The sequence below is a fragment of the Diprion similis genome, chromosome 1 (assembly GCF_021155765.1).
Source record: "Diprion similis isolate iyDipSimi1 chromosome 1, iyDipSimi1.1, whole genome shotgun sequence".
Classification (NCBI taxonomy): Eukaryota; Metazoa; Arthropoda; class Insecta; order Hymenoptera; family Diprionidae; genus Diprion; species Diprion similis.
Window position 1 is genome coordinate 12025638 of NC_060105.1, and position 26472 is coordinate 12052109.

The following is a 26472-nucleotide window of genomic DNA, read 5'->3' on the forward strand; positions in this document are numbered from 1 at the left end:
ATTTGATGGTGAAATGACGAAATGGCAGCTGATCTGGTTTTCTATTACGAAGAACACCGAAATCTCATTTTGGCGACATTTGTTACCGACATTACGTGCATGCCGGTAATGAATGCGTGTAATGTCGGTAAAAAATTACCGGCAGGCATAAAAGGTCGGTAACAAATGTCGCCAAAATGAAATTCCGGTGTTCTTCATAATCGAAAACCAGATCAGCTGCCATTTTGTCATTTCACCATCAAATCTCATGGGACTGGGCTCAAAATGTGTGTTTCATCACCGCCGAGTGGCATCATACCAGATATTTATATATCTGGGTGTATTTTCTCGATGTGTGTGAACGAAATCAGTATTAAAAAACCACGTAATTTATTTAATTCTGATGACATATATCTGGTACAAATATGGTTTTGTGAACTCATGTTGGAAAATACAAGTAGATCTACTAATCCGATGTCGTATCAAAATATATAACTGTAAGTTATGAGTTCAAGCTATATAATCAAAGTGACTTAGTTAGTTACAAGTGTTGTACGAGACCAAAGTGTACTTAAGGAATCGCGTTTTTAATGCCGTGGATCAAAGTGCACCTCGACGATTTGACTATTTGACGGTGACTGACTTGATGCTAAAAAAAAAAAAGAAAAGAAAAGAAAGGAGTGAAGCCATGATGGTGGGAGGCAATGTCAAGTACCTCCATGCGTGGTCCGATATGGATTGGAAAAACTTAGAGACTCCTACATAACATTCGCGATGCCCTTATCAGGTTGTTTATGGCAACGCGTCTGGTGACCACACGGATGCCATAAACTGTGAAAGTCCGAGATGCGAGGAATTCGTCGAACGTGTCCTGGCTCTTTAGCTAGCTTCTAGACGTGGTTTTCCGTTAGAACAAATAATGTGCGTTCTTTATGACACGTGATAACCCGTAGGGTCAAAACCTGGCCTGGGATTGCCTCCTTTCATAGTATGGTGAATTCCATGAGTCAGTTTAGGGGTAGAACAAAAGTTTATTAAATAAATACAATCTCATAAGATATTTAGCATGAAAATAAAATACACGGTGTACTTATTTACATCAGAGGATATTAATACGATTCACTTGAACTGTGATGAAATGTGTCAAATGCCACAACGTTGCGATTAAATTTTTTAGTTCAACTGATTTTTCGGCTAAACTAGCTATTGCGCGAGAAATTGTTTATGTCTGAATACAATTGTTGATTATTCTAAACTAATATCTGTTTTATAATTGCATTTCATTTTCAGGTTAGTGAAAGATAAAGTTTGGTTCACAAGGCTCACATAAAGGTTCACAAAGAAGAAAAAATTGGTGAAACAAAAAATTTCATGAGTCATAGACGCGATGAATAATAAATATTCAACGACCAAAAATACTAGACATAAAAATACATTTCGTGTTGCACCAAACTAGTAACATTTATCGTAGACTCAATCGTACCATTTAAAGAGTTCCAAAAATTCTCTCAACAATTAGATTACCGACTTTTCGATGTAACAATGTTATTATTTAATACGCCCTGATCCTATCGATCACAAAAATGAAACAAAACATCAAAATTATCAGATTCCACATAGATTATTACGTATCATTCAGTTCTTCGTAATACGTTCCTAATTTCCAGCAATAAAAAAATAAAGCTTTGTGCTGTCGTAGTTGAGTTCAAACCAAATTGAGTGCTTGGAACCAGACCTGCTAAAATAACATCCACCACTATATGCTGCAGGTTTTTCCATCACCTCAGAGACTTGTCTTAGAGTTAGAGGTAAACATGGGAGATACGCATTTGCTCTCTCGAACTCATACTTACTAAGCGAGTCAAATCTCATTGTCGATGTTCCAAACCAACCAGCCAGAAATCAGCACTGATATCAGTGTCAACGTTTCCGCGAAGGTGGCTGGATTGCCTGAGTGAGTAAGATTGCGGGGCGCGCAGGATGAATCTGTTGGATTGAAACGTTTTTTTGACAGTGAATTTTACTTGTTTATAACTCAACGCGGTTTGAACATAATCGTTGGACCGCTTCTGCGGGGTGAAGCTTAATCCTGTTTCATAAGCTAAGTTGGCGGGATTTTTAGGTGTACGAAGTCAAGCTTCATACATCTCAAAATCGCGAGACGCGTGTAGACGACGAGATAAACGCATGACTTTGAACTGTGAATAAAAATAGCCGCGATATCTAATCCATACGTCTGTCGCAGCTTCATTCGGCTAACTGAGTGCAAAAAGACGTCAACGTAAAGCAAAAAACTATAATGATCTAGTGCGCTTTCACCCTGATCTTTTGATAACTTAGTGTCAAAATACCGCCCAGCTGATGTGAATAAACTTATCTGTGTGTTCGTGGCATTGTGAATATCCTAAACAAAGTTTTTTCTCAGTTTGATGCTCCGAGGTCTGTGTGTACAGAATTAATCAACACGTTCTCACGTATGTTTAGGTTACGCGATGTAAGCTCGAGTTTGTGATAGAGATGAACGGTATTCCTACATATCACTTAGAATATGAGAGACGTGGCGAAAAAATTAACAGAAAAGAGAGATTGTGGATAAGAAACAATCAGAGAATTGACTTGTTTTTTTTTTTTTTTTTTTTTTTTTAATTGACAGCAGTCGAGGAAGACCACATGGTCTTTGACGTCTTGAAGACAAGGTCCGGAGACTGAGGGAAATGTAAAACGCAAAATCTACACAGAAATGTGTTAAAATTCAAATGATATTTGTTTGTTTTACACAAATTCAGAAATTTCTTTCAACTGTGGTATATTTTCAGCTCACTTTCAGTTGATCCGCTTTTGTTAAATTTAATAGTATTTTAAAGTGACTCAAGTCAAGAAATGATCACTTTTGATATTCTTGTATTTCAAATTGTTCAAACAACAATACTGGTTCAGTGGAACGTTAAAATTTTCAGTATCTTAGTTTCTGTAGTTATGGAGTAGAAAAAACTCCCACAAAATCTAGAAAATTCTATTTCAAATTCTAGTAGGGTTATACAGAAGTCATCCGAAGCCACAAAAATTTGAAATATATTCATTTGGATACCTTTGAGAATCACCGACGCAAACTAATAATTGTGAATGACAAGCTTTTTAATTTTTTTAAGGGTATTTTATGACTTAATTCATAGTAATTTTTTCGACACGTACCACTGCATGAAAGATTCTTTGAACACATCGGATACCACTTTCATCACTTTCACTTTTGTTCCCTACTTCGCCAATTTTTCTGATCATTGAAATTACGCTCCAGTTGTAGAATTTTTTAATTAATCTGAATTGATCGCATTGCATTCTATCCAACTACTCGTTAACGGAGAGTAAAATCCAATTTTCTTTCCGCGTTCTATCGTTTGTAAAGAGCAGAATCGTGCGACGATGAAACATCTAGCGGAATCTGAAGAAACATTACTTCTGGCAGTAGTTGATAGATCTAAACACGAAAAGCTAATAGTGAATCACTCTAGATGTATTGCCGCGTGAAAAGCATGACAATTTATTTTGGGTAAGATTAATTTTTTTTTTCGTTACGATTCTATTGAATATTTCTATCAGAATGGATACGAGGCTGTAATTCAACAATCCACTGATATGTCGTTTGACGAGAATCACTTTCACTTGGCATTTCGTTGTGAAAAGTGACATCGGTGTTTTTTCTCACATAATTATACCACCGTAGAATATTTAAATTCTGGGTTAAAATTGCGTCTTTGAAGAATTCTTTCGAGAGAGTTTCAATAACTCTGGAAAGGTATTTCCTTCTGAGGAGTTTTATGAAGTTACCTCTTTTTACCGTTCGACATCCAGAACCTGTATTCACTTCCAAAGTTAAATTATGAGAATTCTTTCGATTTTTTAAATTAACCTCGCAGCTGCTCTTTCATATTCACTTAAATTGTACGTACGAGGCATTATACACCAAACTGACCTACGCCTGACCCTCACCATCAGCGATTTCTTTTATATTCAAGTATGGTATAGAGTGTACAAAAAGAACATCTTTTACCGGGTGTTAGATTTTTGGGATCACAAGTCTGATTTTTACTGCTCCAAAAAACATGAATACCCAATTTTTCAATGAATATGCCCAACTGATTAAATTAGAAATTTTCTCATTGATTCATTTTTGAAAACTTTGTGCAAATTACCAACTTACAAAGGTAGATATGCACAGGGACGAATAACGGGCGAAATGATTTTTGAACGAATGTAGATATCGAAACGAAATTTGGAGGAGATATAATGTGGTAAGAAAAAATGTACCCCATTGAAGGATGGGCTGTTTCCCCCCAAAATCAGAGGGGAACATATGGGGTGAATGGTAAATATCCTAAATCATAAGTGGTGTCAAGTGTCGGCTCGTTTGAAAGATCTTTTTGAGCAGAATATTCCTTCCGAATTTCAACTTGATTGATGCCGCTAATTCAAAATGGCATTCAAACAAATGATGGAATTTTTCAATATAAAAGCTTCTACCCTTCGCTATTTATACTCGACTCATTAAGCGTATTCGGAATATTGAATGGATAACAAACTGATGTTTTACAGCTTTGGATTGGCTGTATCAATGAAGATGAAGTTTGTGCAAGTGCATTCTGCTCGAAAATATCTTTGAAACGAGCCGTCACTCGACTTCTCTTGGCATTTTAGATTGCCACTTTACACTCCGGGGTTTGCTCACCCTTTCGGAGACTATATTTTTCAGTCTCACACAATTCTCCGAATTTCATTTCGACGTCTGCACCCGTTCAAGAGTTATTCACGAGTCCCTGCATTGTTGGCGCACCTTGTATAAGTAGTGTGTTTTTTTTAAAGGAGAATTTTTGCGCGTTCACTAGAAAAACGAATCATGAATATAAAGATAGAAATTCAAGCTCAAGGGTATCTCGCAAATCCAATTTTCAAAGGTCACCCTTGGAACTCGAAGGTTTTTCATTAAAATAACACGGTAAGGCCGTGATCTTTTATTTCAAATTGTTACTACTTCGACACATTTGGCGTTACGGATTTGGTTCTGGAAGCATTTTTTATGGAAGTAATCTATCTGAGAAAATACATAAAATCAAGTTTCCTTACGATTATTAGTATTTCGTAAAAATTTTAATGTTCTGCCAAAGAACAGTTAATGAATTTCACGAAAAATATCATGTTTTATGTTTTTCAGCCATTATTTCGTGATAAAATATAAAAAAATTGTAGAAGTCATCATATATACCGTTTGAAGTTGAACTTATAACCTTAAACAACTTCCAAACGAATCGATTTGGCAAAAAATCATATCAGATCTTTTTTGGAGATCGTTCAATTTCCTACAATAATATATATTGATTTCTACAATACGCTGACTCGTTAGAAAGCGATAAAATTAAAAAACAAAACTCCCGTTTTATTTAAATGGGAAATGAAAAATCACGAAGAAAGACCTCTTAATATTAATACTAAGAGCTGAAACTTTACCAGAATTTCTTTTTCATTATCTTGAACTATATTTTCACGATAACTAAAGAAAAAAAAATTCTTTGTTATTTTTTTTGGCCAACCCTAATCACATAGCTTCGATAAAATCGTGCATCATCACCATCAGTATCATTAGTATTACGAAAAATATCTGTTTGTGGCGATATTCATCAATTGCAAGTGGTGACCGTAATTTGTAAAAAAAAGATTATCGCATAATTTGGGTTTCGTGTTTTAATCATAAGAGAGTGATGCTGAATCTGGTACTGGAATAGCAGCCGAATACTTGAAAATCAAGTGTTTCACCTTCCGCTCGAAGATACCCGGTACTGATGATTGATTACTCGACTGGATCTCATGGGTCAAGTGACCCGGTCACGATGGATAGTTTCGAAAGTTCGTACATCGCAGATCGTCTGGGGCCAAAATACTTGGACATCGAATTTGCTATCCCGATGACTTTGACTTATATGACAATTTTTATTACCGGTGTGTTTGGCAATGTTATGACGTGTTTGGTGATCATCAGGAACCCCACTATGCAAACGGCGACAAATTACTATCTCTTCAGCCTGGCCATTTCCGATCTTACTCTGCTTCTGCTTGGTGAGTTATAGTGAGTAAGAACTAGACTTAATTATTGATAAGGATAGTAATAATAATGAAAATCACAGCAGTAGTTGTTTCGTGGTCTGATCCATAATTGAAAAATGATTGACCATATATTCGGGTCTCTTTTTATTTTTGATTAGACGGTATTCATGCGTTCTGGAATGTGAAAATTCCGATAACTGATTTCTGCATTCAATCTACTGATCATAAAGCATCATGCAACAGTTTGCACAATGTAAAGATGATTAAAGGCTTATAAATCGGTTTGGATTACAAATTTCTGGGAAAGACCTGTAAGAAGATGATTTGTAAGCGAACGGGTCAACAAAACTAGAAAAGCCGAATACATACGTGTAAATACATTAGTTCCTAAGTCTATGGCTTGTTTATACTGGGATGTCATAGCTGCTTGATAAGAGACAGAAGATGAAAAACTTGAAATTCTGATAGCGTTCTATGACGAAAAAAAGCATGACCAGCTATATTTGAAGCAAAAATATCGTCGATATCAAGAGTTATCTGAGTAATATCAGCATCTCGAATTATACAAGCTGAGATGAAAATAGAGATGAGAGCCTGCATCATGCCCATCATTTTTTGCGCTTATCAGTTATGCCGTGATTGAGATAAGGCCGTTGTATTTACTTTGTAGATCCGTAGCCTGATAGACATCTTGTTCAGAGTTTACGTTCGTGTTAGTTACACGTCACCGTCCGTTTATAATTTACGTAATTTCGCGGCCATTGCATGGAACGATTTAATTAATTATGTTGTATGCCGAGAGCTTAATTATATCTAGAAGTGCTGTTTTTATATTTCACCGTGAACCGTTTGACTCTGCAAGGTTTCAGGTTTCATGTCACTTGCTACTTCTGTCTCTGCATTCCTTTATACATATTATCTTGTTTCAGAGTTGTAAGAATTCCGTAAGAATATCATTTCAGTAAATTCAAAAGATATTATTCATATCTCTTGACGAATTCTTTGAACATTGATCAGGACTCTACAAATATACTGTTAAACTATATTTTTTATAGTTATTAGACTTTACGAACATCGATACAACAATTGCAAACCCCAAATTTTATTTTATCATCTACGAATATGAAATATACCTACAATATTGCTGTAATAAAATTTTGCTATCGAGATTGACGGTAGCAAATTACGTCAAGTACGTCGAATATATTCAGAAGCATTTCACATTTTAAAATGAAATTTTCACAAACATGTCTTTCTTTTTTTAAACAGTCTTATAACAGTAATAAGCCTGATTGTTCTCAGATTTAATTTGAATTTGAACTATTACTTCAGAAGATTAGTCTAAATAAACAAAAGCAATTCAAAGAAAATAACGTGTCCACTTAGAATCGTATTAACAATTTGTTGAAACAATTTTCCAATAATTCTCTGCTACCGGATTTGGATATCACAATTTTCACTTACGACGAGATTTCGGTGTTTGCTTTTATTCTCAAGCCTTCGTATCCGGCAGAATCTTTACAGACGTAACGTTTTTGCATTTCAACAATTGGTTTCAAATTGTCTTCAAACATAAATATGACAGAAATGAAGGTATTGAAGTGTCGAATTTAGATCAGCTTTCCATTTTATGCTATCACATATATGTTACGGTGACATGAATTTTTTTTATAGTTCAAACTTGAATTTATCATTTTTAGGAGATTTTTTTTTTACAGAAAATGCAAACGCTTAAAGCAATTCGAGTATCCAGGGCTTTATTACTTATAGTTTCAGGCAAATTTTCAAAAATTTCATCGAAATTACTGACAAAATTGCGGCATGACGCACCATTTTGTTATTAATTTCGATGAAAAAAATTCCAAAATATTCTTGAAACTATAAATAATAAAGCTCTCAAACTGAAATTGCTCTAACCGTTTTAATTTTCTAAAAAAAAAAAACTCCCGAAAACAGGTACGTTTTAGACCGTCCAAGCTAGCTCCACCCTTAAAAAATCATTACATAAAAAACATACGTGGTACATACTTTTTCTTACTATATTTTGATTCAGGAGCATCAAATCTGTGATAATTATACATAATAATAAGAAGGAAAAGAAAAAAGATTTTTTTACGGCATGGGCATTGAAAAGTCCACTTTTTGTGGCAGTTTTAGTTCCGTAAAGTGACGCTTTATACGGCAGCGAACAAAGTTGCGGAATAAAGTCTTTATTCCGCAGTTTTGATGCGCAGTTCAAAGTGCGCATCCCAAACTGCCTTATAAAGTAGCTTCGTCGAACAGATCGCGACATAACCTGACTCTTCGTTTTGCTTTTCAATGTCCATACCGTAAAAAATATTGTATGTGGCATGCCCGTAAACCGTTTTTTGGCTCGGATAATTTCAGTACTCGCTTCCGGCTGGCCTTCAGCTCGTCCTGAAATCTTTATCCTTGTTAAAAAAACAGGCGGTTTACGGACATGCCACATAAATAGCTATTTTTTCCAGAACGGTGTTATCCGACGGTTAAAAATATTCATCCCTGTTCTTCGGGGTTGAATATTCCGATATTGAGAGATCTTAATGAGGGGATGAAAAATATTTTTTCACGATTTCTCATACTATTGTAACTACAGCGCTGTTATTTGAATGTGAATAATCGCTTTTACCTTTGAATACTAATTACTAATTGAATTATACATTTATCTACCCAAATCCCAGCATCACATCTATAAAACAAATACATGGCTCGATAACGAGGAATAATTTAATGGGAATTCTATGCCGTTCAAAATAGCGATCCTTCAATCAAGCTGAGCTCGCACAAGCCATTAACGGCCAAACTAATTTATTACTCGTACCGCGAACGGATATCACAGGATTAAACTGAACGCGACCCTCGAGTATGCAATTAATGGAACGGTGCTGTGGCCGAGAAATGAACAATGCAGTTCACAGATTGAGGGTGAATTACCTAGTATTCTAACCTTCAGATTGAGGATTGATCAGAAGTTAGTAATACTGAAAATTGAGTGAAATAAACACGGCTTGGTAAAAATCATTGATTATATTTCCTACGTTTATTGAATTGTGTCGAAAAATTAATATTTTCATCACTTGATTTATACTTTTTCGAAGTTTTTTTTCGGTGAAACTTTGTTTTATAGAAGCAATTTTGACTCTTTTACTGTAATCGAGACAGATGAAACTTATAAAGTTGATAACGGCTATTTATAAAGCCCCATTAATATTTATGGGCAGTTAACAAATACGAAAAAAAAAAAAAAAACAATATAGGAGATTTTCGGATTAAAAAAATTGAACGGATTTAGATTCAGCATGTTAATGGCCTCGAAATGAATCGTACGTTTTTTGAAATTTTGATTTTAAATATATTTTTTTGTAAATAACGGGAAAAAAGTGGGATTTTTCAACTTTTTCAAAAAATGGCCACCATTTTGTTAATTTTACAAGTATCAAAACTCGTATGATTCATTCCTTTTTTTTAAAGATTGATCTTTGAATACGATTTTCATGTATAAAAAGTGATTAAAATCAATAAAAAATTTTTTTAAATGTAATTCAAATTATATTTATTAAGCCTTTATCAATATTTACAGTTAAAACTTGTTAAAAAAATTCTTAAAAAACCCTTTTTTTGTTCGTCAGTTCGGTCAACCCCTTAATTGAAGCATTAAAAGTTTGGCGTCGAAATAAATATGAGGTACACTTAGACACTGTAAAAAGTCAAAAATAGCTGCTAAGCGAGAGAAAATTTTTCACTCAACGCGTAAAAAATTACTGGAAGTGCATATTATGGTTAAGCGAATTTAACCTCAAGTTCAATTTGTAAACGTCTACGTAATGGCGGCTGGCAATAAATTAGCTGACGACGAGCTCCTCATCGAATCTTAGGAGGAAAGAAACGGAGTTTATTTTAAATTATGGTTGGTCGTGTTTCATTTTTGCTTACGTTTTTTAAAAGTTACAGCTGAGAAACTGAATTCTGAAATCTCTTAAATCCTAGTCGAAACGAATAGAATTATCAACTTAAGGTGCCGCTGACCTGGCTTGAAAATATCAAATCGTGACGTCATAAATACGTGCAGCGCCTCTGAACGTTGAACGGTGAACTAAGGCCGCTGATTTCATTGGCTTGTTCTGTTAGATCCAACCAATGATGTCAGTTACAGATCGAAACATACTTCTTGTGAACCATAAACGGGCTGCTGTCACATGAAAATCGCGTATACGAATCGAGCCATGTTTACAAAAAAATAACTGATAGTATAAGTTTTCCCGGATAACGTGTGTCCTTTTGTACGTGTGAATCTCCCTGGCGAGGGTGAAAGAAATTGTGGAACAGTGCAATCAGTGAATATTCAACATGCGGTAGCTCCGATCGGCCATGTTTGTTGTCGCGTGATTTTATTCACTTCATCATTCTTTATTATAAACATTATCAGCGATTTGCCTGAGCAGTGACTGAGATTCACACGTACACTATTATTCAAGCTACGATTTAAAATATTTCCGAGTAAGATTCATACTCTCGTTATCGCAGGATTCGTATAGGCGTTTTCACCCAATTTCCCCGCTTCTGACGTCACGAAATATATATATGACATGCCAGGTCAGCGGGGCCTTAATGCAATATAAACGTTTAAAGAAATTTCCACGGATGATGAAGTAATTAAGTAGTCAACGTTTTTATTAGGCTTATAAAACAATACTTTCAAATTTAGATATTATAAAACGATAATAGTTTTTTTTTCAATAGCAGAGAACTTTGTAAAACTTAAAGTAAACGGAATTCATAATTGAAAGTTCCGTTTATTTTATGCTGTCTGTAGATTTTATGAAAAGAACTTTCGACTGTTTACTTTGTATTTTTATATAAATTTCTGTTTATATAAAAAAATAAGTTATTCGAACTTTAAAATACATCTTAAAACTGAAATTATATTATCCTCAACTTTTTTTAAGTTATATTTACTGGCTTGAAGCTCGGACTTTGGCTGTTTTAGAATTTCCTTACTTGCTGATTCAATGACTTCAATTTTCTTTTCACTTTTGCGTTCGAACATGCTCGAACTAGTAAGATATTTGAAAATTTTAGAATAAAGTTTTTCAAACGACTGCGAGATAAATTCAGTTTCCAAAGCTGGTAGCCTTTAAAATCCTTAGGCTCAACGGCAGTAATTTCATGACCGAATGAATACAAATGACTTACGCTCTCGAAACTCACGAAGGTACTTCGAAATTCTTATTTTATTACAACCGAGAAAGAGTATTGTGGAGGATTTCAGTTCATTTAAACCATCGGAGCTAAGTTATCTAATCACATTCTGCTTCAATGCCGCGAGAAATCTAATTTTCTTCAACTGTTGAAAGCATTTGCAGGAAAGTGTGCCAACGGAATGCCCTCTATACTAGAAAATCTCTTATTAGTTGAAAGAGCTTTGACAGAGGGAAGGTTTTGGTTCATTCTGCTCAGGGTGCAGTTTGGAGGATCGATTGTAGAGATGACGTTGCCAGAGAAACTGGAAAAAAACAGTATTTCTGCGGATAACAATGTGTGGACAACATTAGCATTCGTATATATATATATTGGGGTGATTTTTTTTGAACGACTATTTTTTTTTTGTCCCCATCGAAAATTTTGTTCTATATGTCGAACAAAAAATTCCGTAAAAGTTTATAGCCCTTAATATTAATATTGAGTACTCGCCCAGGGCGTGAAAAGATTTCCCATGTAAAATACACGTGAATCGAAGCGTTTTTTTCAAATCTCTACAACTCAGCGGAATTTTATGATATCACAATGGTTTTGGTCGCAAATTGCGCAGAATTGCACGATCTTCAAAAGTGTTTAGAACGGCGTAAGTGCAACTTACATTTGTGAGGTGGTACAGGTCACTAAAGTTGATTTTTACCCAAGATTCTCCTTTTTTCGCTGTTATATCCAAAATGATTAACTGTACCAAAAAAATGTAAAGAATAACTTTGTTGGAAGTTTGATTTCCTACAAGAAAGATCCTTTAGACCAAAATGCTCAGATTGATATTTCTTGAGATATCGGAATTCAACTTACTTGACGTATAAAATTTTTATGTTCTATTGAATTAAACGTTTTAATCTAATATAACCAATAAACATTATGGTTTATTGAAACAAACGTTTTGAATTACTGATATTCCGATGGAATAGATCGAATGGATCGAATCGAATCGAAAAAAATCAAATTCCAATACAATATCAATAATTTAAAACGTTTGATTCGATAAACCATAAAAATTTTATACGACAAGAAGTTAAAGTTCGATATCTCAAGAAATATCAATCTGAGCAATCCGGTCTACTGGACCTTTTTTTGTAGAAAATTGAATCTCCAACAAAGTTTTTATTCACATTTTTTTGTTAAAGTTGACCATTTCGAAGATAACAGCGAAAAATGGAGAAGTTTGGGTAAAAATCAACTATAGTGACCTGTACCATCTCACCAGTGTAAGTTGGACTCACGACGTTTCAGACACTTTTGAAGATCGTTCAATTCTGCGTGAATTCCGACCAAGACCAATGTGATATCATAAATTCCACTGAGTTGCAGAGATTTGAAAAAAAAACGTTTCGATTCACGTGTATTTTATATGGGAAATCTTTTCACGCCCTGGGCGAGTACTTAATATTAATATTAAAGGCTATAACTTTTAGGGAATTTTTTGTTCGACATATAGAACAAAATTGTCGATGGGTACTGAAAAAAAAAGAATAGTCGTTGAAATATAATCACCCTAATATATATACAACCTATAACAATAATGAATCAGTAGATTTCAATTGAGTCTAACTACCAATCGTAAACGTGTAATTCAAGCATATTGAAGTCAAAAGACATTTCAACGCCTTGTTGCTGTTGTTGTTGTTGCTTTTGTTATTTAGCAGAGAAGTTCATCATGAAAGACCTTCGTACGATCTTAAAGGAAAAGGAAAACTTTTAATGCTGAGAACCATTCCTTCTTACGAACTGAAAGATTCCAAAGGTTCGGCTTCAATAGATGTGCAGCCAGATGCTTGAAAATTTCGTTTGATTTTCGCAAGGCGATTTCGTCAAGCTTAAGACTCCTTTGATTTCCTCATCTTACGGGATGAAGGCAATTTGCATTATTGCTTTATAAAGGACTGGATTTCCAAGGTATGATCCATATTTGAATTTCTAATCTTCGTTAAACGAGTGTGAAGACAAGGTTGTGTTTTATAACAGATAATAACGAAGAAAAAATAATCATTTCTAAGGAAGCCGATAAGCTTCTTTAATCTTAACTCTGCTCAGGCAAAGGAGCTCTTCATTTGCTCAGACCAGGATCATAGGATACTATGACTAGTGACTTTCCGAAAAAAAGGATCAGGATTGGATGGACATTTACGGAAGGAACACAATGCGATGGCTATACGAGTGATACTTTTCTACTTCCGTTTACTTTTAATTAACGGAAACATTGCACTTTCTGACAATGAGTTGGCAACAAATCGATTCTTTTTCTTTCTTGACAAAGTTAGGCACGTTCGGAAAATGGAAGAAAACAATCTATAATTCAGCGCCGTCTTACGTTTTAATTACCAACGATGAGATTGTTATTAATATTGTAATTCTCGATATCCATGTCAGCCTAATAACCGTGTATTTCGTTGCGAACAGTTTCAGCTGGTTGGACAAGTTGAAATTCTCAAGGTTGAGCCTCAACGCGACTGAAAAGCTTAATCCGGGTGCTTTTAACGGGCTGAAATATCTGAAAAGCTTTTCTCTGGTATAAAATGATATAAATGTTCTATGGTAGGTGCGGTTTTTCCAAAGCTCAAGCTGCCTGACGTGCTTGTGTATAATTTAAATGACAATGAAATTATCACCGTTTATTCTCAGGCTCCAAGAGGCTGAGAAAACTTGACGCAAGTTCAAATTTGTTTTGGCAGCAGTTAAAATCGCTGGGTATGAGTAAAGCAATATAATTGGCATGAACCAGTTGAAACGTATCATGGCCTTATGGTGAAATAGCGTATATTTTTACGATGTAAGTTTCTTGACTGTTGTATTTAATAAAATAAGAAGTTAAACTCTTGAGTGTATCGGTCATAAATTCTATTTATTGATAAAACGTTTCGATCGAACCACGGCCAATCATGTTCAGTGATCTTAAACAATAAAAATAACAAAAAAGAATTGGATCACAAGATCCAATTTACTATATATGAATTAAATTAAATTCAGAGCATTAACCGCTAATTTTTAGGTTATAAACCTCGGTTACATTTTATTTAACAAGTAAGAAGTGAAAAACTACAAAAAAGGCATGTAAATTGAATTATATGAGTTCCTAATAAAATTTAGAGGAGCCTTTTTTGTAGTCTTTCACTTCTTACTTATAAATCAAAACGTAACCGAGGTTTATAACCTCAAAATTAGCAGACAATGCTCTGAATACCGCGAGGGTAGATCCCACTCGTAATATGATTTAATTTAATTCATATATCGTAGATTGGATCTTGTGATCTAATTCTTTTTTGTTATTTTTATTGTTTAAGATCACTGAAGATGATTGGCCATGGTTCAATCGAAACGTTTGATCAATAAATAGAATTTATGACTCATACACGAAATAGTTCATCTTCTTATTTTATCATCATAAAAACGTCTACATAACACTTTTCGAGTGTATCAAATTCAAGTTTAAGAAACTTTACGTTGACATTAAAAGGCAAAGTAAAAGCAGTTTTGAACAGTATTAGCATAATTGTAAGTATATTTGTAAGAAGAAATTTATGCAAATTAAATGCAACATGGGAACCACTTATACATACAGATGTCCTGCATACTTACTTTTAAAAGACATAAATTTCGTGAACTGAAACTCATTCCTAGTCTTCTTAACGAGTTACATAAATTATGAAAATCAAATAAATTGATAAAATTCTGCTATCCAAGCTATTTTTTTTTTTATTTTTTTTTTTTTCTTGCTTTCTTTCTTTTAATCGAAGTATAATTCATCGCGATGGGTCTCCATTCCTGCTAAACTCCAAGTTTTATTGTACGTCAGGATTAATGGACAAAGTTTTTACTTTGTGACGATTGTCAGATAAAGGTTTCGCGATTGTTCTTTTCTTATTTGCAACAGTTTTTCAGTTGCCTTTGTCCACAATCGGAGATATGACGAAAGCAATATTAACGAGACTCGACCGTTTATCTAAACTAATGAAAATGCTGAGCTTCGTTTATTAAAGGCTACTAAATAAAAGCTCAACGATGGAATAAGAAGCCTTTCAATGAACTTTGGTCACGCGAAGACGCGATCATGCGTGTGCGCTTTACTTTTCAAAACAGCTTACCCTGACCACTGAATCTCCATGAATAAAGAATCAGGTCCTATGATGTTGGTAGACATTACATCTTTGGATCGATTGGATCGATTTGACAATCGTCGAAGGTGATCCCTCGAGCATGGCTAGCTCTAAAATGATTGGCCATTAATCGTTTCTCCTGTTTCATCACGAACATTGGATGCTTTATCAGCACTACCGAAAATATTCTTAACGTGAGTTTTTTCCGAATAAATTTTAATGGGCAACACATCGTCAAATCAGGGTTTCATGTAAGTATACCTCAGCTTTGAAATATTCAACTTTTCATACATCAGTGGTGGAATTGAAACGAAAAAGGAGTAGGAATTGAGAGAAGGTTACGAATAGAAGAGTCTTAAGGTGCTTATAAAGACACATTGTACACCTCGAAAACGGCGGGATGCAAAACTCCTATACCGTTTAAGCAATCAGACTAAAACTTGGGCAGTTAATGTCTTATTTTGGCAAAAAGTGGAGCGTCTTTTTACTTTTTGAAAATTAAAATAAAAAATTTTACAGATTGGTTACCACCCACAGAAATTGGCCAAATTTTCACAGTTGCACGGAATGGATCGAACTATCCGATATGATGCCACTCAGCGGTGATGAAACACACATTTTAAGCCCAGTTCCATGAGATTTGATGGTGAAATGACGAAATGGCAGCTGATCTGATTTTCGATTACGAAGTACACCGAAATCTCATTTTGGCGACATTTGTTACCGACATTACGCGCATGCCGGTAATGTATGCGTGTAATGTCGGTGAAAAATTACCGACAAATGTCACCAAAATGAGATTTCGATGTTCTTCGTAATCGAAAACCAGATCAGCTGCCATTTCGTCATTTCACTATCAAATCTCATGGGACTGGGCTCAAAATGTGTGTTTTATCACCGCCGAGTGGCATTATACCGGGTAGTTCGATCCTTTCCGTGCAACTGTGAAAATTTGGCCAATTTCTGTGGGTGATAACCAATCTGTAAAATTTTTTTCCAAGGGTTGTAAATAAGAACGTATACGACGTAAGATCCATCGAAGAAGAGTAAGCCTGGGATTCATGTTGAAATCACATTCTTTTTAAGTTTACTCAAAGATGATACTTGATACTCTGGAAATTCATGCGTTTTTTCACGTTACAGAAGCGATATCGTGAATATTTTGAACAGAAAATCTTCGAGATTGAATAGGATATACATTATTGTGTTCAATATTGCGGTTCTAAGACTAGCAGAATAATGAAAATACTTATTTATGGAGACAAAAATTACAGAACAATGCACAATACTAACGTCTTACTTGAAATATAGTCTCGTTAAATTAAAAACTGAACTTTAACTAAGCAATAAAATTAGTTACATCACATTTGCGCTAATTTCACGATGCATTCAGTATTTTAATAGTAAAACCTTGAATAAAATGACAAACTGATCGAATCTGACGAAAGTAACAAAGTTAACTTTGCTACAACAAAACATAACTTTAACAGTTTTGAAACACATGAGATGAAACGTTTCAACCGAGCCTGAACATTTTTTTACAACCTTCCACCAAACCTATAACCAAAATTATTTTTGATAAAAAAACCAAATAACAGGAACAAAAATACTGAATAGTATTAAACCCTTAACTTATATTCCAGAAGAAAATATTCCACTGACAAAATGGGGTCTCCGAAGACCCCGCGCACTTACTGGTCCTGCGAAAGCTGATGCGCCTGATTAAGGGTATCCCTCTTGAGATTAGTGGCAAACATTTATCTTTGTTTAGAACCATATTCACAACGGGGCTTACACCCAAACCGAGATGACCTCATAAGTTCAAGGTAAACACTTTGAGTTTGTTTTTAACCATCAAATTGATGCATGGTTTAACAGCATTGATACATGCTTAATGTGAATTAAATTTATTATACTAATTTGCGTAGCAACAATATTCGAAATTACTTTCGAATTATTAAAGGAAAACTTTCTTCAATTTCCACTGTTTGAACTATGAAAATCTCCGAAGCGATGATTTCAGTAATAAAAGTGGTTCGACTATGCTGTTAATATGTTGATCTCCAATTGAATTATTTATTGTCTTAATCAATCGTGTAAGGGGCTTGAGTTTTCTATGGTTTATCACAACGTAACGTAGTTTTTGAGTGTTATCATGAAATATCTCGCAAAAACCGATTTCACATGAGAAAAGTTTTAGAGTTTTCATATGAAGTTAAGATGGTGCTACCAACGACTTCCTTAGTAATTTAAATTTTCAATATTAGATATCATAGTTGGTCTTGGTACGAATCCAACCAAAAGAAACCGACGCAATTAGCTTGGAAAATTCAGGAGTTATGTAACTTTTAATACTATACTTAGCAACAGTCACACATGTATGGACAGTATCTTAGAACAGTTCGAAGAACTGACTTATCACTCAGCTCAACGTACAATATTCGCGATTTGTAAGACATTTTCATAGTAAAATTTTCGTTCAACGTGCACTGATTTATGTATAAAAAATAATTAACAGTCAGAAATATGTTCACTTTAGCAGCATTGATTTTATATCAATTAATTAAACAAGATATTCCAAAGTTTGTAAATAACTCGTACTTTTATTTACTTTTTATTTACAATCTGATAACATTCTTTCATTATTTATAATTCACATTTTACCGGTCGCGCGTTGTTGTTACCTTATATAAAAAGGGAAATGAGCAAAACCAGTGCAGGCAGTGAGAAAAGTTACAGTAATGAAAATTGTAGTGTTCCTATCCTTGAAGTAGTAGATGCAACAGTAATTTTATTTCATCGTTTAATATTGTATGAGGAACATAAAATTGAAACGAATGTTCTCCCTGATGAAAAATTCGAAGTGAAAATATTTATTTATGTAAAACTGGCCGTTTGCTGTAAAATTAGAAAATTTATTCTGGTATTATGTTAAACGCCTCAGCATATTAAGGATAATTTAAAATTTCTCGAGTCATTTCGTTGCTAGAAATTAGATTAAGAATTTAATATTTACCAGCATTTTTAGCATCATGCATATCAATGAAATTCTTACCTTTCAGTCTAACAGCTTGAAGCAATGTAATTAGTTTTGCGGACTGGACTTGACGTACAATTTTTTGGTCAATTTAAGACTTTTCGAATACTTAACCTCACCGAAGTGCTGCAATATATTAGCAATACGTTAACAACAGTTTAGGCAAATGCGTTCAGAAAATTATCAATTTGGACAATCTATAAAATGAATGTTCAACGGAAATTCTATATCAATATTAAACTTTTAAAATATGTAATTGACGAGTAGTGGCAACCGAAAAATATCAATTCAAATTGAAAAATTGACATATTGAAATTGATTAGTCTGATAGAATATAACAGGGTGCTGAAATTAATTTAGACGAGACCTTTTTTTTAGAGCGTTCAATTCTCTACAAAAATGTGTTTGTGAATTTTCTGTAGGACGCGTCGTTGGCTAGTTATAAAAATCAGAAGTAGAAAAAACCATTTTTCCCCCGTTATGGAAAATAAAAAAGTGCGATGCGAAGCATCTTAATATTAATATTAAGAGCTCAAATTTTTACAGGCTTACTTTTATACCCAAACGAAACTTTTAAATCTGTTTCCGTAAAAAAAAATTCTAGTTTTTTATTTTGAATCACCCTAAAACAAAAACTTGTTATAAAGAATGTTGTTATTGAATTATGAATACAGATGATCGAATTCTATTTACTTTCCTATAAACTTTTTCTTATCCGCATGTATTCGTCCTTATTTGTTCGGCAACGAATTTGGATCCCCAGTATATTCCTTTGAAATTAATCAATCTTTTAAAAAATATTAATTATAATGCAGTGAATTTTCTTTTCACGTTGTTATAATAAACTCAAATATTCGCTCAACGAACTTCACTCTTAAGACAACGGTTGAACTTCACCGGAAGTATAAGTTAAATAAGCCTACAGTATCCATAAGGGGGAAGCGATTTTAAAGTGTGACTGGTTTTGGCAGAGTTCGTGTTGTCTTTTTACTTCGTTTACTTTCCTTCTCTATCACCTAAGCTTCGTTTATAAATATTTGGCGTGATTTATCTACAAGTAGAATCACATGTTGAAAACGGTTTCCTATGGATCCATGCTCTTTAAGTTTCAGGGGTTGCCCGAGTTGATTTCGAAGTAGTTAACGTATATATCTTCAAATATCGGAGTCCACGTGTTTCAAAACCGAAAAGGTTATAACAGCCTCATTCTATAGATAGACAATTCCGAACAAAAACAATTCCGAAAATTTTCTTTGTTCCTGCATAAAATGAAAATGTATTGGAATGTTTTCGTTTAGAATTGCGCATAGAATATGGCTGTTATGCACTTTTTCGCGCTTGAGATACGTGGACTTTGATATTTGGAGGAATCTACATCAACGTCGAAACCGGCTTGGGCACCCCCTTAAGGTAAGAGCTGAACGCTTTTCCTTTCTGCACGGATCAATGCAAATTCAAACATCGTTTCACGTTTGGTTTGTTCAGGCAAGTTGCTTCCTCACCGTTTATCCTTCTTTTTACCGTAACGACCTCGCAGAGCGTAAAGTAACTTTGAGGCGTTGCTTGCCAACCACGAGATAGGGACGAGAATCAAAATCAAGGTAGGAAAGATACAAACACGCAAGAACATCGAAAAAACTGACAGTTATAATCGTAATTGAATTTTACTCATTTTCTTATTTTTACATTTTTTTTTTTTTTTTTTTTTTTTTTTTTTTTTTTTTTTTTACGAGTTGGACGATTTGAAATCAACTTAATACAAGTCAAAAGTTTCGAACTTGGAGAACACTTGAAGTTTGAATCAAGAAACATTTCACACAACTTTTCAAAGTATCCTATAATTTCGCCGAAATTCAAATATAAGGCAAAATGGATTTATAACAATTCACCGAGTCGAATTTTTTACTCTAAATTAAACCTGCAAAGTCTATTTCAAAGGACTATTTTGTACTGAAAGGATAACCTAATCTAGGCTTAGACTTAGCAAATATTTTCATCTCTGCTCTATATTTTTTACCGTAGAGTGTAGTATTTTAGATTACAAAATTATCCCATATAGCGAATGTAAAATATTGATTATTGATATTATTATCGATTACTGTTTTATCGCACTTCGTGATTACCAAAAACAAAAACAAAAAAATAGTCATTTGTCACGTATATGAAAATTTTTTATTCAAATCCACACACATTATTGTAAACACGAAGCCATTCTTCTGTTTTCTAACAATAAAACACTTCTCGGTAAGCGAAGAAAACGCGCTACATTCTATCGGTGATTGGCAAAGACATCTTTTGAAATGTAAAGTACCCTCTAAGTATCGGTAAGTTCATATAAATATCATTTGCAGTATACGTAGCTCCTCGTTCTACGTACCTGACGGAGGACTGTGGCTGTGAAGGTTTGCGCCGAGTTACTTCGAAGTAACTTCGATAACAAGAGAATGTAGAAGAGACTAAATTACATTCTTGGAACAAATATTTTTAATAGAGTTTTTCGCAAGAGACAGAAGAAGGTTCATTTTGATCTAGGCGATCCTCACCAACCTTTTTTTTTTATGCAGAAGGAATCGTCTCAGTGTGACCCTTCGAAAAATCACTGATTTTCTTTTTATAAATAAATACATTCATGCCGAATACAAAATGATTTTTTTTACTTTCATTTATTTAGTATATAATAATTAAATAAATTGTTGAAATGACACGTTAAAAAAAAAAGGTCCTGTACGATGTCCACGATTGCGGCCGCAATTTTGATCTGAAATAAAAATTTCAAAAAGATTATTAATCTGTAGGAAAGTCGCTATCGCGCTATGGAGGTTTTTTTTTTTTTTTTTTTTTTTCTTGAAATTTGACAAAATGGCGGCAGTTTGAACAAAAAGTATCGAATTTGGCCCTTTTTTTCGACAGTTTTTCGTAAAGAAAAAAATGGGAAGATTTCAAAAAAAAAAGCCTCCATAGCGCGATAGCGACTTTCCTATAGATTAATAATCTTTTTGAAATTTTTGTTTCAGATCAAAATTGTTTTAAACAATTTTAAACAAAGAAGGGCGCAGTTTTTGCATACGAAGATTCGATTAAGGTTGAAAAAATTGAACCTGGAATTCAGTTGAGAATACTTACACACGTATAGTAGAAACTTTTTTCAAAAAATCATTTCGCCTTAACCTGCGACCTCAAAATACCTTTGAATGAAAAAAATAATCCCTAAATTCAAACCAAGAATTTCAGTATTGTTATGTTCAAATGAAATATAGTTAAAAATTAATTATCAGTTCTTGCGCAATACGTCGAGATGTAGAAATACTTTTTCTAGAGTCCAAATTCACAAGAGAACTTGCAGAACTTTAGAATTTCAGCCTTCAGAAAATTGGTAAAAAAAGAATTAAAAAAAAAAAGTACATAAAGCGCAACGAAGCTACGATTTTAGAAATTAAAGTCGTTCTTTCAAACTTACGGTTCTTTTTTTTTTTTTTTTTTTTAATAAAAATTCAATAATTTTACCACGTTGTAGAATATTCACAGAGGTCGATATTTTTATGAAATCGAATGACCTGTACATTTTTCAAATTAACTTTTTCTAATGAAAATGTTTATTTTTTTTTTTTTTTGTTCACAGGCCTGCCTAATGAGTTGAGTCAATTTTGGCGGCAGTATCCTTGGACACTAGGATTGGCATTATGTAAACTCAGAGCCTACGTTTCTGAGATGTAAGTCACAGTATGGTAGATTCAGGGTCAAGTATGCTAGCATTCGAAATTTTTTTTAGTCAAGTGGCTGGTAACCTGATTTTCATAAAGTACCAACAAACTTCGCCAAGTATTGAGATCCAATAGAGTGAAATATATATGTGTTTTGTTAATTCATACGAATATGGCGTTTTGATCATTTTTATCTTCAGTCAAATGATATATTTCTGTAATTAAAAATTAAAAACTTGTCTTTCGCCATACTTAACCGTCACATTTTGTTTAAATTCAACAAATCCTACCTCCACGTGTTTGCATGAAAAGAATCCTTGGCATATTTGACAAAACGTGTATCCAAACAGACTTTTTTATATTCATCCCAGCACCGACGACCTTTTGGATCCTCTTTCAATCTGTGCCTCTTTGTCATGCTTATCGATTTAAACATATTTTCTATAATATATGTGGCAGTTGGTTGGACGAATACCAAGTCCGTAAATCTCCAGGAATAAATTTCGTTTCCTAAATTTTTCAGTTCATCCCTTAAAAAAAATTTGCATTTATTTTGAAGTATAAAAAATTAGCGATTCTGAAAAAATTCTACTGGATATAAATTTTCAATAACGACTACTGTGCCTCTGATCAACCCAATCGATTATCATTAGGTCATCCTACGTTTCGGTATTGACAATCGTCGCCTTCTCGATGGAGAGATATCTGGCAATTTGTCATCCTCTGCATCTCTACGCAATGAGTGGACTGAAGAGACCGCTTCGATTTATCCTGGCAGCATGGATCGTGGGAATTATTTGTGCCATTCCATTCGGTGTCTACATGAAAATCAACTACTTGGATTATCCTCCAGGTTGGCACAAATTATCGTTTTAATACAATATTATTCGTCTCCTTGAACAGCATCGAGTCGAGTAAACTTAGTTTGATGTATACCGGCCTTAAGAGATCCCAAAGGATCGTCCTGAGCGAGACATTAATTTCAACCGTTGACACGGAGTTTCCGGTGGATCCCATAAATCGAAACCAAATTAGTGTTTCCTCCTCTCTCTTTTATTCTACCGTTTTTTTATTAATTTTCGAAGACATTCCTTCAAGCCGAGCATGGAATTTGATTATTTATCGAAATTTGACCTTTTTATTATACTCGGTGAGATTATTTCTTTAAAGGTTTGTTAAAAAATTATACGTTCGATGTGTGAGCAAAGTTTTACAATTAAAATTTTTCACGATACAGTATATGTTTTGGAAAATGTATTTTTGAGAAAGAAAATTTATGATTTATATAGGCATGATAGCATCAAATAGTAGAAAATTTTTCAAGACCTGAATATCATAACAAAAAAAAAAGATCCTGCAATATTAGTATTTACTGTCGATAGTTTCGGGGGAATGAACTTTCGAAAATAGATTTTGCAATTACGAGTTATAAACTAGTTTTTTTTCCACATTGTTGGAACGAACTAACAATGAGAAAGAATTTATTTATTCATTTCTTAGTATCTATGTCATTTTAACACGTTTATGATGAGACATAATGAATAATTAAGTTACTTTGAAATTCAACTCTTAATTTGAACATATTTTTCTTAACCGCTTGGATATTTTTTTTCCGAAACTATTTACGGTAATTGCTAACATTCTAGGGCCTTTTTCAAATGAAATTGACAGCAATTTACGAAAAAGAGTAACGTGAAAATTTTTTCAAAAAATGACTTTTGCGGTTCTTCGAAGTACCTAAACCTCCTTCTTATACAGTTTTTAATATTTTTCACTGAAATTTGAGGTGCACATTCAGTTCACTATTACGAACACACGATTCTTTTGGATTTTTGAAACCTTGCTTTACGTCGAATATAAAAAAATCGGCGAGATTCAAATATTTTTTACCGCTTCAAACTCCATCTTCATGTGGTTGCTTTGGTCGATGGTACCCCCGATTGAGCAAGTAAACTATTTATAAGCTTCAAATATTGCACTTGAATCAATGGAATAACATTTTACCGATTAACCGGTTGACTGGTACGAGTTAAAAAAATAATAATAATTTCCAAATTACACCAAAATTGGAACACGGAGCTTTTTCAGGTGCCTGATTCCATTTGAAAACTTATTTTATGAATTTGCCACCCCTTGAGGGTGAAAATAGAGATGAGTTGAAGTAAATTTTCAGTTTGATAATGAAATTTGTTGTTATATTTAAATTTGAAATTTGGTGCACCTGTAGAGGTTTTTGGGGTTACCGATTCCATTGCAAAAGTTATTAGTTTATTCTCCTACCCCCCGAGAGTGAAAAATTATCCCCAGCATATCAGTAGACTAGTCATAAATTCATTTCACTCCTTATTTTATATTGAAATCAGATTACAGATTTCGGTATCCAGTTCTATTCAGACTACAGCAGTTTTTATTACTTTATGCTTATCTTTCTTTTCTCTTATTCTCCAATTTTGGACTCATACTGCCTAGTTTTAGAAAAATTTCAAGTATTGCAGTCTCCATTTTGTATCCTTAATTCTGCAATTCTTCAATTCTGATAATTGATTCATCTTCGGCGACCCGAAAAACTCCTGAGTAACAAGTTTCTAAAGTCTTGTTCCACTTTTTGACTTTTTGATACAAGGGTGCTGATGCCTAGTTGTAGTTACTGGTACTTGAAAGCGCCGTTTCGAATTCCTCATATTGAAATTCTGAATTCTGTTTTCAAATTTGTATTCAGCGACCTCCAAAACGATAGTGTACCAATTTTTGTCCACATCCATCGAGAAATATCAAAGTTATTTCAAAATCTCCTGTATATATGATCCATCACCAGTCAATTGGTAAACACAGACAACGAAACTCATTACTGCATCTATTTTTATCAAACGATATTTTTTCACTAAGAAAATAGTCTTTTTTCCGTATTTGGGTTAGTTAAATCAATATTGGTTGGCTCGGAAAACGGTTCGTTTTTTCCTTTTTTCGGACGAGCGCTTCAGTTCCAACATCAAAAGAAGGATGATCGATTCGCGCCAAGCAAATACAACCAAATCGTGATTGCATGACGGTAATCTTCTCGCATTCGTAAAGTGTATGTCCAACCATGTGCGATTGGGCGATTGAAGTCACGTGGTTGGTTTCTCTTAAAATCTCTCTGAAATTATCATTAATTGAACGAACAAGTCTTGTCTTGCCGATCCATTTAAAGAAGAAGCCCAATAACAGCCGAGATTACCGATTAAAATCATTTCTTTGGATAACGTTTTTTGTCAAGCGTTTTCGGTGAAAAAAGCGGATTTCCCTTAAAAAAAAAAAAAAAAAAAAAAAAACATTGACCTTGAAATAACCTTGAAGGTTGTCTTTTCATTGATATTTAAAGAATGTACAGAAAAATTTTTGCTCAAAGATAATAAAAATTCAAAAAATTATGGGCTTCTGAATACTCCCGTGAAATAAAACGGAACAAGGTGATTGACGTGATTCCAGTGTTTGCATTTATCCAAAATAGAAGTAAAACTGATTTTATTGATTTGTCACAATTTTTGAAATGACGACAGTCTGAAGAAAAAAATTATTGTTCACCCTATTTTTTCAAAGCTTATAATCTTTTCAAATTGTCATAAGACGGGCTATAGAGGGATATATATATATATATATATATATGTATGCTACCGATCCATACTAAGTTTGAAGTAAACTAGTTGAATAGTAAGGGGGGGTAGTTTTCGAGGATTAAAATACGCGAATTCTTCTTTTTTTTTTAATTGTAACCAAAGAAAATAATAATGATTTTCAAATGTCAGGGAAAAATAATTTTTAAAAATTTTTGAAACTTCAAAATAATGCTCAATAATGTTTATCGAAGTAATTTTTGACTATTTAAAAAACATTTTGAAAAACAAAATTTTGCACACTGCCTCATTTTGCCTGCCCCTCCTTTATAACTTGAGATTTTATGTCGACCAGGTTGAAAAATGCAGTTTTGAGAGAAACGCGTTTCAAGTTAACACGTTTACAGTTTTGACCTCGGTTTTGACGTTGATTTCTGTATCAGATGAAAGGGAACTTTTTCTTACCCTTGATCGTCGGATCCTGGGGCATATAGGATACCGAGGGGTTATTCACTTGTGAAATCTGGTGTAAACTTTTCGGGAAATCTTGTGAAATCGCTGGAAATTTGTGAGATATTCTGAATTTTTCTGAAAGCTTCTGTAATCTTTAAAATTTCTTGAAATCATTAAAAGTATTTTGAAATCTCTTAAAATACCTTGAAATCTTTTGAAATTTGTTCAAATCTTTTGAAGCC

General features: G+C 33.7%; 1 protein-coding gene across 1 annotated transcript in view; it reads left to right on the forward strand.

The window, feature by feature from the left end:
* Nucleotides 1-1885: 1885 nt before the first annotated feature.
* LOC124406630 (neuropeptides capa receptor-like) overlaps nt 1886-26472 on the forward strand; it is a 30229-nt gene continuing 5642 nt past the window's right edge. Inside the window, exons 1-5 of the mRNA XM_046882150.1 lie at nt 1886-2418; nt 3383-3526; nt 5724-6084; nt 22103-22193; nt 22838-23037. Coding sequence (XP_046738106.1) covers nt 5811-6084; nt 22103-22193; nt 22838-23037 — 565 coding nt within the window. The 5' untranslated portion in view covers nt 1886-2418; nt 3383-3526; nt 5724-5810. The remainder of the gene's footprint in view (nt 2419-3382; nt 3527-5723; nt 6085-22102; nt 22194-22837; nt 23038-26472) is intronic.